Raw genomic sequence first — 16,242 nt, 5'->3', positions numbered from 1 at the left:
TAAAAAGGGAAAGAAGCATATGCTTGGCTCAGTCAGTATTACTCACTAGCGTGTTCTTTCAGAAAAGAAATGGAACGGTACTTCCCTGGTAGAAAGAATCTGCTTTGCAATGCAGGGGACATCCCTGGTCTGTGAAGATTCCACATGCCTTGGAGCAACGAAACCCCATGCACCATAACTTCTGAGCCCGGGTTCTAGGGCCGGTGAACTGCAACTACTGAGCACTGAAGCTGCAACTACGGAAGCCAGGGAGCCCCAGAGCCTGTGCTCCACAAGAGAAGCCACTGCAAGGAGAAGCCCGAGCCCCAAAACAAAACAGTAGCCCCCGCTCCTAGCCACTAAAAAAAAAGCCTGTGCAGCAACAAAGACACAGGGCAGAAAAATAAAGGGAAAAAAAAAAGAAATAGAAGGCAGGCTGTCTTAGTAACCTATTGCTGAGCAACAAAGTACCCCCAAATTTAGTGGACAACAGCATTTATTATCTCACAGTTTTTGCAGTACAGCAATCTGGGTGAGACTTAGCTGGGTCTCTCGCAGGCTGCAATCAAGGCCTTGGCGGAGGCAAGTCATTACTTCAAGGATCCCATGGGACAGGATGGTCTTCCTAGCTCCCTCAGGAGGGATTAGCAGGATTTGATTCCTCACAGGTTGTTGGACTGAGGGCCTCAGCTCTGCGTGGGCTGTCCGGCTGGGGGGTGACGCTCAGTTCCCTGCCATGTGGATGGCTCCATAAGACAGCTCACAACCTGGTTAAGCGGCTTCATGAGAGTGAACAAGTGGGAGGGCAGCGAGGTAGTGCCCATTGTGGGGAGTGCAAGAAAGATGAAAAGTCAGTCTTTCATAACCTCATCTCCAAAGTGACCTCCATCATTTTGTCTTATTCTATTGCTAGAAGTGAGCCACTAGGTTCTGCCCACACTCAAGGGGAGAGGATTTACATAAGGGAGTGAATATAGGGAGTCAGGTTATGGGAAGCATTTAGAGGCTGCCTACCGGTTCTCCAGGGACTCGCAGTCCTGCAGAGAAAGCCTTATGGAGTGCCTGAGAAAGACCAAGGTAACGCTGGCGCCATGGCTGCCAGTCTACACAGGTGTGTTAAGTCACTCTACGTTTGAGACGCTATGTTCCCATCAGTTTGCTTATAACACGTTTTAGACCATCACTGATCTTCATCAGTGTCTTTTGAGATGCGTTCCAGGGAGATATCCCACCTCCCCACCCACTCCAGAATAGTTGCTACAATACCGTATAAAGTAAGCTTAAAGACCTAACCAAGAACCATGCTCTGGGCTGGTGCAAGAGTCCCCACTCTTTTTGGTATTGCAGCCCACTGGAAAATGCAGTGACTTCATTTCATTTTCCACTGCGTGGTCAAAGCTTCACAGAAATACTCCTCCTCATCAATGTAGAAGACAATTTTATCATGATATAAATTATTTATACTACCTCAGAAATTCAAGTTTTTCAACTCATGTCCCAAGTTTTCCTCATGCTATAAGAAAAAAAAAAGACCAATTGGCTTTCTTTAATCTCTCTGAAAATAACTTGGCGATTTAACAGTTAGCACACGGGCATACAATTACTCGCAGTAAACATGTGACTTAGGTGTATGTTGACTCACTAGGCGCACACGGCGGGCTGGCGGGCTGGGGCCCCTCGTGCAGTTCCACCCCACACCTCAGGGGGAGGTCGCTGCCCTTCCTTCGGCCCGCTTGGCGACGCGGCTCCCGTCTCTGTCAGACCCGACCAAGTGGCCAGGAAGTGGGGGAGGCCACAGAGACGGCGGCCCACGCTTCCCCTGTTAAAAGAAGGCTGTCCCTTGTGATGCGCTAGTAGAAAGCACACTGTAACTCTGTAAACCCCGGGCTGCCCGGGCCTGGCTCCCGCGAGACCCGCATTTTCTACCCCCGCGCTGGCGCAGAAAGGTGCGGTCCGGCCCGACCCGGAAGCTGCCGCGGCCGCCGAGCTCGCCTCCCGCCCCGTGGGCTCCTGGCGCCCCGACTTGTAGGGCCCGCCGCGTCCGCCTGCCTCGGTCCCCTCTGGCCCATGGGTCTCCATGGCGACGGCGGGGGCCCGGCTGCGGGGGCGGGCAGCCCGAGCGGGGGCGCGGCGCGCGGGGGGCCTCCGCGGCGGCGTCGCCGTGTTCGCCGCTGTGGCCGCCGTGTTCACCCTCACGCTGCCCCCCTCGGTGCCGGGGGGCGACTCGGGTAATGTACTCTCAAGGTCGTCCCTCCTGCCTCTCCTGCCCCCTCCCTGATCCTCGCCGTTCCCACGAGGTCTGGTCAGTTCTCCCACTCCATCCTCCCGCCGGGGCCCCCCGCAGGGTTTTGCGTTTCAGAACCAGTGTGTGTGTTTTCATTTCTGAAATCTTCCTGTAGTTCTGGTCTCTTGTAGTTTTCAGCCTTTCGAGACGGGGCTGGTTGCTTTCGCCTGATGGGACTTAACTGACCGTCCCACTTCTCCAGATCATCTTCCTAGGCCTGCGTTTTTGTTTTGCATTCCTTTTTCGTCCACAGATATCAGTGTTACTTACAAGTCTTTGTCGTGTACCAGACAAAAGGGCTGACAGGAGCTGCGGACAAGTTTCATGGAGAGTGTTGTAGTGCGGGCAGAGACAATACACAAACGACTGAATAAACAGCGTATTGGGAGGAGAAGTTATTGGAGACAGAAAGAGGAAAATGTGATTGATAGTGGGGTAGGCAGTGGCTCTATCCGGATGGCTAGTCCGGAAAGGCCTCTAAGAAGGTGATATTTTAGTTGAAATCTGAACATTGAAAAGCAGCCAGCCTTGCACACTATTTGCGGGAGAACTCTTAAAATAGTGGAAACCAGTTGTGGCTTAAAGCTGCTTCTATTGAAAAGCGTGACTTGGGGGCTATTTAAATCACATGAATCATTGTTGCGTATTTGGGGTGAGAGGCAGATGCAGGTTTTGTTTTGTTGTCAAACTGATCATCTAATACTGCCTAATAATGATCAGTAATTTTGTCAGAATGGTGCTGAAACTTTGGGTAGTGAATCTATAGACTGAAAAAAACTGAGCACCTTAGTTGCTGCAAAACAGAATACCCCCAAATTGAGTGGATTAAAACAACAAACGGTTATTCTCTCATATATTCTGTTCATCAGGAATCTGGGTGCAGTTTAAGTGGGTGCTGTTATCCAGAACAAGTTTGTTGTCCTGGTGTGGAGTGGGGTGCAGTCAACTCAAAGGTTCATTCTAACAAGGATTAAACTCTAAACCTCATCCAGCTCTTTGATGTGGGGGTTTCACAGAGAGAGAGAGATGGCACCTCTGCCTACAGCTCTGTCATTTTGTAACCCAATCTTGGCAGTGGCAGACCACTGCCCTGTTTTATTCCTGGAAGTGAGTCAATATGTCCAGCCTATACTCAACGGCAGAGGGTTATCCAGTGAGAATACTGGAATTTTGGAGTTTTAGAGGCCGTCTTCAAGGCTGCCTACCACATTGAAGATCCCTGATGTTCCTTTTACACATCATTCAGTTCAGTCGCTCAGTCGTGACCGACTTTTTGCGACCCCATGAATCACAGCACGCCAGGCCTCCCTGTCCATCACTTACTCCTGGAGTTCACTCAAACTCATGTCCATCAAGTCGGTGATGCCATCCAGCCATCTCATTCTCTGTCGTCCCCTTTTCCTCTCGCCCCCAGTCCTTCCCAGCATCAGAGTCTTTTACAGTGAGTCAACTTGTCGCATGAGGTGGCCAAAGTATTGGAGTTTCAGGTTTAGCATCAGTCCTTCCAGTGAAAACCCAGGATCGATCTCCTTTAGAATGGACTGGTTACCTTTATTTTTTTCTTTCAGATCCTATTGTATAGGAGCAGTTTTTCATTAGTATAGTGGGGAATGGAGTTACCATATTTTCAAGTTTTATACTAAATAATAGAAATAACTTTATAGTTGTGAGAGCTTTGATATTGGAGAGGATTACTTACAGGTTGAATAGTTCTGTATCTTTGAAAAAAAGCATTTTTAGTTCTTGACTGTGGTTGTTTGAGCCTGAAGGATGAGATTAGAATGAATGATAATAACACTTGTTGAGCACTTACAATGTGCCAGGCACTGTTCAAAAGTGCTTTACATAGATTGCCATTTTAATTCCAGCTGCTACCCTGTGAGGTAGGTACTCATTTATTTTATAGATTACAAAACTAAGGTTAAGCTCTGTCCAGAATCACACAAGTAGAAGATAGAAGCAGTCAAGGAAAAAAAACCCAAGTAGATTGAATTTAGAGCATGCTCTCTTAACTAGCCTATGCTCTAAATTCTTTTAAATCTATTATCATGTATTTAGTGATGAAGTCTATTTAAAATTTATGATTGTGTTATCAAGCTCAAGTTTATTTTGCTCTCTGCACAGCAGGCCAGCAAATTGGGAAAACAATTGTTGGAGCAAGGAATAACCACTTTAATTGTAAAGCTGCTGCTGCTAAGTCACTTCAGTCGTGTCCGACTCTGTGTGACCCCATAGACGGCCTCCCACCAGGTTCCCCCGTCCCTGGGATTCACCAGGCAAGAACACTGGAGTTAGTTGCCATTTCCTTCTCCAATGCATGAAAGTGAACAGTGAAAGTGAAGTAGCTCAGTCGTGTCTGACTTAGCAACCTCATGGACCGCAGCCTACCAGGCTCCTCCATCCATGGGATTTTCCAGGCAAGAGTACTGGAGTGGGGTGCCATTGCCTCCTCCGAATTGTAAAGCTAGCAAACTGAAAAGATGACAGACTAGCACCTCAAAAAAAAAAAAAGCTTGGTACATATACAATGGAATATTACTCAGTCATTAAAAATGAAGTAATGCCATTTGCAACAACATGGGTGGACCTAGAGATTGTCATACTGAGTGAAGTAAGACAGAAGGAGAAATATTGCATGACATCCCTTATATGTGGACTCTAAAAGAAAGTGATACAAATGAACTTAGAAAACAGAAACAGACTCACAAGCTTAGAGAAGGAACTTATCAGTTTGCCAGGGAGAATGGATAGATAAGGTTCTGCGATATTCAGGTACACACTGCTGTATTTAAAATGGATAACCAACAAAAACCTACTGTATAGCACATGGAACTCTGCTCAATGTTATGTGGCAGCCTGAATGGGAGTGGAGTATGGGGGAGAATGAATATATGTATACATACGGCTGAGTCCCTTTGCTGTTCACCTGAAACTATCACAATGTTGTTAATCTGCTATACCCACTATACCAGCTTTCCCTGGCAGCTCAGCTATAGAGAATCCACCTACAAATGCAAGAGATAAGGGTTTGACCCCTGAATTGGGAAGATCCCCAGAAGAAGCAAATGGCAACCCACTCCAGTACTGCCTGGGAAATCGTATGGACAAAGGAGCCTGGCAGGCTACAGTCCATGGCGTCACAAAAGAAGCAACTGAACCACCACCACCCCAGTACAAAATAAAAAGGTGTTGTTCAGTTACCTAGTCATGTTTGACTTTACGCCCATGGACTGCAGCATGCCAGGCCTCCCTTTCCCTCACCATCTCCCTGAGTTTGCCCAAGTTCATGTTCACTGCATCAGTGATGCTGTCCAGCCATCTCATCCTCTGACTCCCTCTTCTGCCCTCAGTCTTTCCCAGCATCAGTGACTTTCCCAGTGAGTCATCTGTTCACATCAGATGACCAAAATACTGGAGCTTTAGCATCAGTCCTTCCAGTGAATATTCAGGGTTGATCTTCCTTAAGATTGGTTTGATCTCCTTGTGTCCAAGAGACTTTCAGGAGTCCTCTCTAGCACCACAGTTAGAAGGCATCAATTCTTTGGCGTTCTGCCCTCTTTACAGTCCAGCTCTCAACAACTGTACATGACCACTGGGAAGACCATAGCCTTGACTATGTGGAACTTTGTCAGCAGAGTAATGTCTCTGCTTTTCAACACACCGTCTAGGTTTGTCATCGCTTAACTGTCAAGAAGCAATTGTCTTCTGATTTCATGGCTGCAGTCACCGTCTGCAGTGATTTTGGAGCCCAAGAAGAGAAAATCTGTCACCCACCATTTCCCCTTATACTTGCCATGCAGTAATGGGGCCAGGTGACCTGATCTTAGGTTTTTTAATAATTAAGCTGGCTCTTTCACTCTCCTCCTCCACCCTCATCAAGAGGCTCTTTAGTTCCTCTTCACTTTCTGTCATTAGAGTGGTATCATCTGCATATCTGAGGTTGTTAATGTTTCTCCCACCTATCTTGATTGCAGCTTATAACTCATCCAGCTTGGCATTTCTCTTGATATGCTCAGCATGTAGGTTAAACAAACAGGGTGACAGCAGACAGCCCTGTCGAACTCCTTTCTTGATCTTGAACCAATCAGTTGTTCCATAAAGGATTCTAACTGTTGCTTTTTGACCCGCATTCAGGTTTCTCAGGAGACAGGTGAGATGGTCTGGTATTCCCATCTAAGAGCTTTCCACAGTTTGTCATGATACATACAGTCAAAGGCTTTGGCATAGTTGATGAAATAGAAATAGATGTTTTTCTGAAATACCCTTCAGTTCAGTTCAGTTCAGTCGCTCAGTCGTGTCCGACTCTCCGCAACCCCATGAATCACAGCACGCCAGGCCTCCCTGTCCATCACCAACTCCCGGAGTTCACTCAAACTCATGTCCACAGAGTCGGTGATGCCATCCAGCCATCTCATTCTCTGTCGTCCCCTTCTCCTCCCGCCCCCAACCTTTCCCAGCATCAGAGTCTTTTCCAGCGAGTCAACTCATCACATGAGGTGGCCAAAGTACTGCAGTTTCATCTTTAGCATCAGTCCTTCCAATGAACACCCAGGACTGATCTCCTTTAGAATGGACTGGTTGGATCTCCTTGCAGTCCAAGGGACTCTCAAGAGTCTTCTCCAGCACCACAGTTCAAAAGCATCAATTCTTCGGCAATCAGCCTTCTTCACAGTCCAACTCTCACATCCATACATGACCACGGGAAAAACCATAGCCTTGACTAGATGGACCTTTGTTGGCAAAGTAATATCTCTGCTTTTTAATATACTGTCAAGGTTGGTCATAACTTTCCTTCCAAGGAGTAAGCGTCTCTATAATCCAGTTAAGGTTAGCAATTTGATCTTCAGTTCCTCTTCCTTTTCTAAACCCAGTTTGGACATCTGGAGGTTCTTGGTTCACATAATGCTGAAGCCTAGCATGCAGAATTTTAAGCATGGCCTTACTAGTATGGGATATCAGCACAATTGTTCGATGGTTAGTACATTTTTTGTACCACCCTTCTTGGGAATTGGGATGAGAATTGACCTTTTCTAGTCCTGTGGCTACTGCTGGGTCTTCCAGGTTTGCTGACGTTTAGTTGCTCAGTCATGTCTGACTCTGGGACCCCATGGACTGCTGCTCGCCAGGTTTTCCTATCCTTCCCCATGTTCCGGGACTTGCTAAAACTCATGTCCATTGAGTCGGTGATGCCATCCAACCATCTCATCATCTATCATCCCCTTCTCCTGCCTTCAGTCTTTCCCAGCATTGGGATCTTTTCTAATGAGTCAGCTCTTTGCATCAGGTGGCCAAAGTATTGGAGTTTCAGCTTCAGCATTAGTCATTCCAATGAGTATTCAGGACTGATTTCCTTTAGGATTGACTGGTTTGATCTCTTTCCAGTCTAAGGGACTGTCAAGAGTCTTCTCCAACACCACAGTTCAAAAGCATCAGTTCTTCAGTGCTCAGCCTTCTTTATGGTCCAACCCTCACATCCGTACATGACTACTGGAAAAACCATAGCTTTGACTAGATGGACCTTTGTTGCCAAAGTAATATCTCTGCTTTTTCATATGCTATCTAGGCTTGTCATAGCTTTTCTTCCAAGGAGCAAGTGTCCTTTAATTTCATGGCTGCAGTCAACATCTGCAGTGATTTTGGAGCCCAAGAAAATAAAGTCTCACTGTTTCTACTGTTTCCCCATCTATTTGCCATGAAATGATGAGACTGCATGCCATGATCTTAATTTTTTTGAATATTGAGTTTTAAGCCAATTTTTTCCACTCTCCTCTTTCATCAAGAGACTCTTAAGTTCTTCTTCACTTTCTGCCATAAGGGTGGTATCATCTGCATATCTGAGGTTGTTGATATTTCTCCCGGCATTTTGCCATGATGTACTCTGGATAGAAGTTAAATAAGCAGGGTGACGAATTGCTGACATAATGAATGCAAAACCTGATGGCCTCATCCTTTAGGGATTTAAATAGTTCTGCTGGAATTTCATTACATCCACTAGCTTTATTAGCAGCAGTGCTTCTTAAGGCCCTCTTGACTTTGCACTCCAGAATGTCTGGCTCTGGGTGACTAACCTCATCATTGTAGTAATCCGGTTCCTTAAGATCTTTTTTATACCGTTCTTCCATGTGTTCTTTCCATGTCTCCTTGGTCTCTTCAGGGTCTATTAGGTCCCTATCATTTTTACCCTTTATTGTGCCCGTCTTTGGGTGGAATCCTCCCTTGATGTTTCCAGTTTTCCTAAAGAGATCTCTGTCTTTCCCCTTTTGTTGTTTTCTTCTATTAATTAAGCACTGTTCATTGAAGAAGGTCTTCTTTTCTCTCCTAGATATTCTTTGGAACTCTGCATTTAATTGGATGTACTTTTCTCTCTCTCCCTTGCTTTCCACTTCTCTTCCTTCTTCCACTATTTGTAAAGTCTCCTCAGATACCACTTTGCCTTCTTGCTTTTCTTTTTCTTTGGAATGGTTTTGTTCACCACCTCATATACAATATGTGGACTTCTGTCCTTAGTTCTTCAGGCATTCTGTTAACTAGATCTAGTCCCTTGAATTTATTCATTACCTCTACTGCAAATTCATGCGGGATTTGATTTAAGTCATACCTGACTGGCCTAGTGTTTTTCCCGGTTTTCTTTGTACTGTGATTAATTGCTCAGTCGTGTCCGACTCTTGGTGACCCTATGGACTCTGTCCACGGGGATTCTCCAGGCAAGAATACTGGAGTGGGTTGCCATGCCCTCCTCTAGGGGATCGTCCCAATCCAGGGATTGAACCCAGGTCTCCCACATTGCAGGTGGATTCTTTACCATCTGAGCCACCAGCGAATTTTCTATGGGAAACTGATGATCTGAGCCACAGTCAGCTCCAGGTCTTATTTTTGCTAACTGTATACAGCTTCTCCATCTTCGACTACAAAGAATGTAATCAATTTGATTTCAGTATTGACCATTTGGTGATGTCCATGTGTAAAGTAGTCTCTTGATTTGTTGAAAAAGGGTATATGCTATGACTAGTACATTCTCTTGGCAGAATTTAGTTATCCTTTGCCCTGCTTCATTTTGCTTTCCAAGGCCAAACTTGACTGTCACTCCAGGTATATCTTGACTTTCTACTTTTGCATTCCAATCTCCAGTGATGAATAGAAGAACTCTTTTCGTTGTTAGTTTTAGGAGATCTTCTAGGTCTTCATAGAACTGATAAGCTTCTTTGGCATCGGTGGTAGAGGCATAACCTTTGGATTACTGTGATGTTGAATGTCTTGCCTTGGAAATGAACTGAAATCATTCTGTCATTTTTGTGGTTACACCCAAGTACTGTATAAGTACAATTTCATACTCTTTTGTTGATTATGAGGGCTACACCACCACCACCCCAATACAAATTAAAAGTTTATATACACACACACAAAAAAAAACAACCTGAATTTGAGTTCCTTCTATACAGAAGAGGGGGAGGGTCCACTGTGGCGCTGACCAGTAGCTGAGCGGGGCTCCTATATCTGGCGCCTGTCCCACACCATTACGATTGTTGCTTTGTTTTCGTTAATAATGTCTTTTATTTTTTTCCCAAAAGAATAAAGTTATCTATTCACTTAGAGTTATCAGATTTTTTAGGTATTCTGATTTGTTTAATTTGACGCTGGATAGTAATTGCTTCTAATATTTTTATGTTCGTTTTTTGAGAATGCTAAATAAACTTTTCCAGTGTTGCCAGTAAAATTTGTATAATCACATCTTTGATAATTTTGCTTATATGTTTAATGTACTATTCTCTTTGAATTTAATGTTTATGGGTTTTTTTAACCAATAAGCAGAATGCATCTGAAGACCAACATAAAGCATATACTCATCTTCCTGATAAGTCTTAAATTATACTTATGAATCCATCACCTTGTGTAGCCTAGCCAAAACTACTTTTTGTACCACTTGATACACATTGTTGATTTATGGGCAAAAGCATTCCTGGTCATTTAAAGAAAAGGTTGGTAATCTAGCCTTCACTTGTATTTGTTATTCTTGGAAAAATAAATTAGCTTATATGTGTATTTATATATTTTTAACATATAGAGGGATCTGGGTTATGTAAAGGTGAAGTATCTACTGACTACGCTGAGTTTGCCACCCATTTGTGCCCCAGACAAAGCTGTGGTTCTCAAGCTTGAATATATTGATACTTGAGAATTGCCTGGAAAACATGGGCCCTGATTCCAGAGGGTGTCGTGTAAGTAGATTTGAGTTATGGTCAAGGAATCTTCATTTTTAAAAGGCATCCAGGTAATTCTGATACAGGTTATAGTAGGACTTATATTTGATAAATTGTTTGCTGTTTAGTTGCTAAGTACTGTCCAACTCCTTTGGACCCCATGGACTATAGCCTGCCAGGCTCCTCTGTCCTTGGGATTTCCCAGGCAAGAATACTGGAGTGGGTTGCCCTTTTCTTCTCCAGGGGATCTTCTTGGTCCAGGGATCAAACCCACATCTCCTGCATTGCAGGTGGATACTTTACCACTGAGCCATCGAACCCTAGTGTAAAGGGTTGATCGAGGGAAAGCAAGGTGCCAGAAGGCTTTTTTTTTTTTAACTATTTCTCTTTTCATCATGTTTGATTTTAAGAGTAGTGCTTCTCTTTAGCTTTTTATCAAGGGTACATAATAGACTTTGAATACTAGCATCTTTTCTATTTAGATTTTAATTCACATACGAAAAGAGTTGGTGATGGAGGTTTGTAACATTCAAGATTCATCTTTCTACCAACAACTTCCACAAATAACAGTATATTGACTTTTCAATGGTAAAAAGAGAAATTAGGGCATTTTTCTTAATGTTAAATGTAATTCTAAATACATTTTTATTTGAGGAGAATGAATAGCAACCTTGAAAATCTGAATTGAACTGTGCTTCATCGCACCTACAAAAATATAAGAATCAAAAATTATTTAAAACCTTTTGGGACTGAAGACATAAGAGCAAACCCATTCTAGAGTATAAAAGAGTTACAGTTTTGGTAACAGTATCTACAAAGTGAATGTTATTTTAAGCATTTTAAAACCATGAACGATTTATGTAAGATACAAAAAGGGCTTTTGTCTTCTAAGATGTTCTTGAATTTCTCTGGAAGACTTCAAAGATGTCCTTAAGTAAATGACCTAAGTGAGTCGTGTCTGTCTTTCATGCCCTTGTGGGGCTTCTCTGAAGTGAGCAATTTTCCCACCTGATGGGGGTGTCTGAGTAACAAGGGTGATAACATGATAGGTGTTTTTGTCATCTACGTGCGGGACTCTTCTGGGTGGCCCGAGGAGGGAGAGGTGCCGATGTCTTCTTGACAGAACCCTGAAACGGATAACTTAGTGGAAAAGACAAATGAAAATAACTAACCAGAATAGAACGCAATCTAAAGAAGTGCTAAATAGGTTCAAGCAGGTTCTATGAAGAAGGCAGAAGTGATTAATTCTGATGGGTGAAGCTGGGGAGGGGTCTGTGTAAGGAAAGGTGTCACTGAGAAGGTAACAATGGAACCAGGCCTTGAAGGATTTAGGAGAGAATGCTGGGTGAGAAAGTGAGTGATAGGAGGTGCAAAAGAGGACCATCTCAGAGTAACAGTGGGGAGTCCGATCTGACAGGGGTGAGCCTAAGTTTCACGGATATAAGCCTTGGGAAAGAAACCAGAAGCCGTAGAGGGCTGAGGTGTCACAATGAGGAATCAACTTCATTCAGTGGGCAGAGAGCAGCCATTGAGAAATTTTAGACTAAGAAAATCTGACCTCTGGGGGGTGGGGGTGGCAGTATTTAGTGATTTCAGTAGGAAGATGAATTGAAATAGAATATTGGTCAAAAGCTACTGCCATAGCCCAGGACGAGAGAAAAGGTCTAAAATATGATCAGGGCTCTAGAAATGAAGGACACTGATAGCCACTGAAGGATAGAAAATAGACATTAATACATTTTCTGATAGATAATTTTTAACTTTCATAAATCAGTTGATTGATTTCTTAAACTGTACAGTATTATGTATATAGGAATGAGTCAGAAATAGTCCCTGGATACTAAAAGGACTATCAAATAGGCACTGAATTACTACATCATAATTTTAGAAGTAATTGCCAATGGTGAGGAATTACAAAGAACTATGTAAATGACATGGTGATTTAATCATTTGAAAAAAATGTGCTGTGGTAATCAAAGCTTGCCAAAATAACCTGCAGTTAATAAGCATTTGGCAATTGTTTAAAAGTATCCAATGTAATTAATATAGAGAAGGTATTTAAATGCCAGCTTAGGGCAGAAAGACACATTTTATAGACTGTTCAAATCATTTTACATATAAGGTTGCATTTTTACAGGCAGTTTTGTACTAAATTCTTGAGGGATGACATAGCGTTTTACACTAATGCTCTGTAAGGGTTTTTATACATTTGCAAGTGTAAACAACCCTCAGGACGGAAAGTAAGCTTTTTTGAAAATTTGAAGTATACTTGATTTACAATGTTGTGTTAGTTTCTAGTGTACAGAAAAGTAATTCAGTTATACGTATTACATATTCTTCATTATAGGTTATTGCAAGATATTGAATATTATTCCCTCCTATAGTAGGAGCTTGTTTAAAATAAGCATTTTTAGAAACTAGAATTCACCTATATTTCCACTGACCAGTTATTAAAAACTGTCAAAGATAGTTTGTTCAATGAGACCTAAGGGAGAAAATACTCTGAGACTATTTCATGCTGTTAAATCTCTACAGATTTACAGTTTTATCCAGTCAAATTAATGCAAAACCCCAATGCAAGCATTTGGATTTTGAAAACTTTGGAGGAGTGTCATTTTCTAATAGTAATTATTGGTTTTACATTATTTTTTCACAGGGGAACTGATCACAGCCGCACATGAGCTTGGAGTAAGTATTAGTTTTATTGTTTAATCAATGCTCTCATTAACAGTTTTAGGAATTAAGAAAGTTTAATTAAGCATGGAGTAAAGTAGATTAATTTATTTTCAAACCCCAGTTTTTAGTAACTTATAAGTACAGTACGTGACAATTTACTTTAAGTTTTAAATCCAATTAAACTAAATTATAAAGCAAAGCCTTTACTATATATACAGTAGCTGGCTTATTATCACCCCAAATTTTGTATAAGCTATGGAGAATAAAATAAATCGGGTTAACAGTTTTAATAAGTTTATTATTTAATAAACTTTATTATGGTGTATGATCCCTTTAGGCAAGACCTTAGGACTGTCAGCATGGTGGTAATCCGATAGCAGTGTGGTCTTTCCACTTTCTAACCAATGCGATATTTCAGAACCCGCTTATTTTCAATAGCCTTTTAAATGACCCTAATGTACTGTGAACCCAGAGAACAAACTGCTTAAGAACTGACAATGAAATATGTCACCCTTTCTCTAGGTGACACACCATGTGATAGACGCTGCCAAATCCACTAAAGAAAATATTTATTTGTATTGGCACAAGAGGATTACAATAGAAAACCACTATTCACATTTAGTCATTGTCTTTAATCTTTATACTTGCCTGGGAAAAGGGCTACTTTTCAATTAAAGCCAGTGTGACTCTTCCTTTAAAACTGGATGAAAACCTGACTTGCGAATTTTCCCTTAGGTTGCCCATCCTCCTGGCTACCCTTTGTTTACTCTGGTGGCTAAGCTGGCAATTCTCCTGTTTCCTTTTGGTTCAGTTGCCTACCGAGTCAATCTGCTGTGTGGCTTATTTGGAGCAGTAGCTGCAGCTTTACTTTTTTTCACCGTTTTCAGGTAAAGTAGTTGATTAGTTAAAATTAATTTTGACTAATTGGAGATGGAGCTTTCTTATGTCCCATGTACCTACATGACAAAAAAAAAACACCTTTTGTTGCTTGAATGGTTTTCCTAATCACTCATGTGATTTCACTTTCTCAACTTACAGTAATTTCATATGTGTTTGACCCTCAAATGATTAATCAGTTGGTTCTGCTTCATACAGTGGAGAGAAGATGTCACCAGTTCATTATCACAATTCTCTGTTTAGGCAGAATTTGTCATTTTAGGAAGATGCAGATGGGCCAGTTTAATTCAACAGTATGAAGTTCTTCTTTTGGTAAATGGTAAATATTATTTAATTACTCACAGTATTGCTGATAGGTCCAGATCTATTACCTATCAGGTCCAGAACAAATACCTAATTATATTGTATTTTAAATATTCACATGCATACATTTTGAAATGAGGCTATTAACTAAGGAAATCAATTTGGGAATGCGGTTTTAGTAAGGTTTCACTTTGTTGCAGTATAGCTGTAGGGAAAACAGGCAAATGAGACACCACTTACTCCATAATGAAAGGCTTCCCTGGTTTGGAGGCTACCCTACTTTAAACAACAGGCTGTAGTTTAGGATGTTGGTAACCTCTGTCTGTGCTGTTCCCTCGCCTTCAGTGCTCACGCCGTCTAACCTATGCCTGAAAGGACTGTAGTCAAAACTACAAAGGGAAAACCAAGTTAAAACATTTCTTTCAAAAAGTATTGCAGATTTTATTATAAAAACAAATAATTTTGTATGTAAATATAGTATAATTTGAATAGAAAATTTCAAATGTCATTTTTGGAGACTGTTTTATTTACATTTGTCATATTACTACCCTTTGACTAAATTCTTTCTAAATTCCCCTTTGCTTATTTGTAAGAAGGTAAAAGTTACTGACTATGGCTAAAACTTACTGTTAAATCTATTTGTGGAAAGTTTCAGATTCAAAATTGTAATCGTTGATCATTGACTAAATGTTTATCTGTATTATTTAATTTGTTTTTATTTCATTCTTACATGTTTTCAGTGATAGCCATATCTTTAAGTATGAAATACTTAAAATAACATTTTTAAGTATGAAATACTTAAAATAACATTTTTGCTTGGATTAATTAGTATTATGAATACTTTCTTTTTCTAAATGATTAATTATTATTAGAATTGTTCCTTCTGGTCTTTTATAATTAAGGCTATGTCATTATTTTCATTTAGAGAAAAACTATTTTAAATATCTAGGATGAAATTTAGAACATATCAGTTCTGTATTAAATGTATGAATTACTAATTTTCATAAGACATTTAAGACAAAGCAATTTTTTTAAAAAACTAATATTTGTTTTGCTAGTTCATTTGTATTTTAGATTATTTCTACAACATATACACATGTTTAAATGCTGTAGATATCTCTTAAAGCAGGTAAAGCTATTTGTTTTCTAAAACTTTTCCATGGTTTTTTGTTATATTAATTGTTGATGCCCTTCCACATAAAAACCACTGCAAAAATCATATATAAATTCTTTGTCTTTCTAGAATCCGAATAGTTTGGGACAGTAATTTTCCTTTGAGTTGTCTGGATTTTAAAATAGCTTTAATTATTATGCTTGATTTTAATGGGTGATCAGCACACAGACCTGTGACCATTTTATTTTAATATACAGTCTTAATGATAAATTCATATACTTACTGACATGTTTTAAAACAAAAACTCCTTATAGACTGGATATTTGCCTAGTTTTAGTAATCCAGTACTTTGGAAAAGTTACTTTCTTCTGAAATGTGTCCTAACAATATTATCTCTCATGTAATTTTAATATGAAAATACTTCATTATTTTGAATACAAATAATTGACAAGGTACATGTCCTTTGGGAACAACCTAGTTCAAGAGGCAAATCTGTTTTGTCAAACAATGGCCACCCTTCGGGAAAGAGCAAGCCATCTCTATGGTAATAGGACTAACAGTAGCCTATTGATCGAGTGGAAGAAGACATTATACAATGTCAGCTGGCTTGTTACAATTTCATTTGTCAAATGACCTGAACTTAACCTTTAAAACCTTCCTTCTGTGAATATAAATCCAACAGCAGGACGCGGTTTTTGTGCAGTCATTACAGTGACGGCTTTTTTCCAGTCCTAGCGTACAGTAAATATATTCCTTCACAGGTTGACTCCTTCATCAGAACTCATTCAGAA

The 16,242-nt window shown here is 41.0% G+C and overlaps 1 protein-coding gene across 3 annotated transcripts in view; it reads left to right on the top strand.

Moving 5' to 3' along the window:
• Nucleotides 1–1,945: 1,945 nt before the first annotated feature.
• TMEM260 (transmembrane protein 260) overlaps nucleotides 1,946–16,242 on the top strand; it is a 70,841-nt gene continuing 56,544 nt past the window's right edge. For 2 of the 3 annotated variants that reach the window (XR_008687206.2, XR_016038183.1), the window contains exons 1-3: nucleotides 1,946–2,207; nucleotides 13,118–13,149; nucleotides 13,873–14,024. Coding sequence is in view for 1 of the 3 variants with exons in the window: in XM_055435615.2 (XP_055291590.1) it covers nucleotides 2,057–2,207; nucleotides 13,118–13,149; nucleotides 13,873–14,024 (335 nt within the window). In the remaining 2 variants the exon portion in view is untranslated. The remainder of the gene's footprint in view (nucleotides 2,208–13,117; nucleotides 13,150–13,872; nucleotides 14,025–16,242) is intronic. The other variant, XM_055435615.2, reaches the window with a different exon arrangement.

The sequence above is a fragment of the Moschus berezovskii genome, chromosome 9, assembly GCF_049115385.1.
Source record: "Moschus berezovskii isolate FMDL1 chromosome 9, NW_MosBer_1.0, whole genome shotgun sequence".
Classification (NCBI taxonomy): domain Eukaryota; kingdom Metazoa; phylum Chordata; class Mammalia; order Artiodactyla; family Moschidae; genus Moschus; species Moschus berezovskii.
This window is presented reverse-complemented; position numbering and strand designations above follow the sequence as displayed.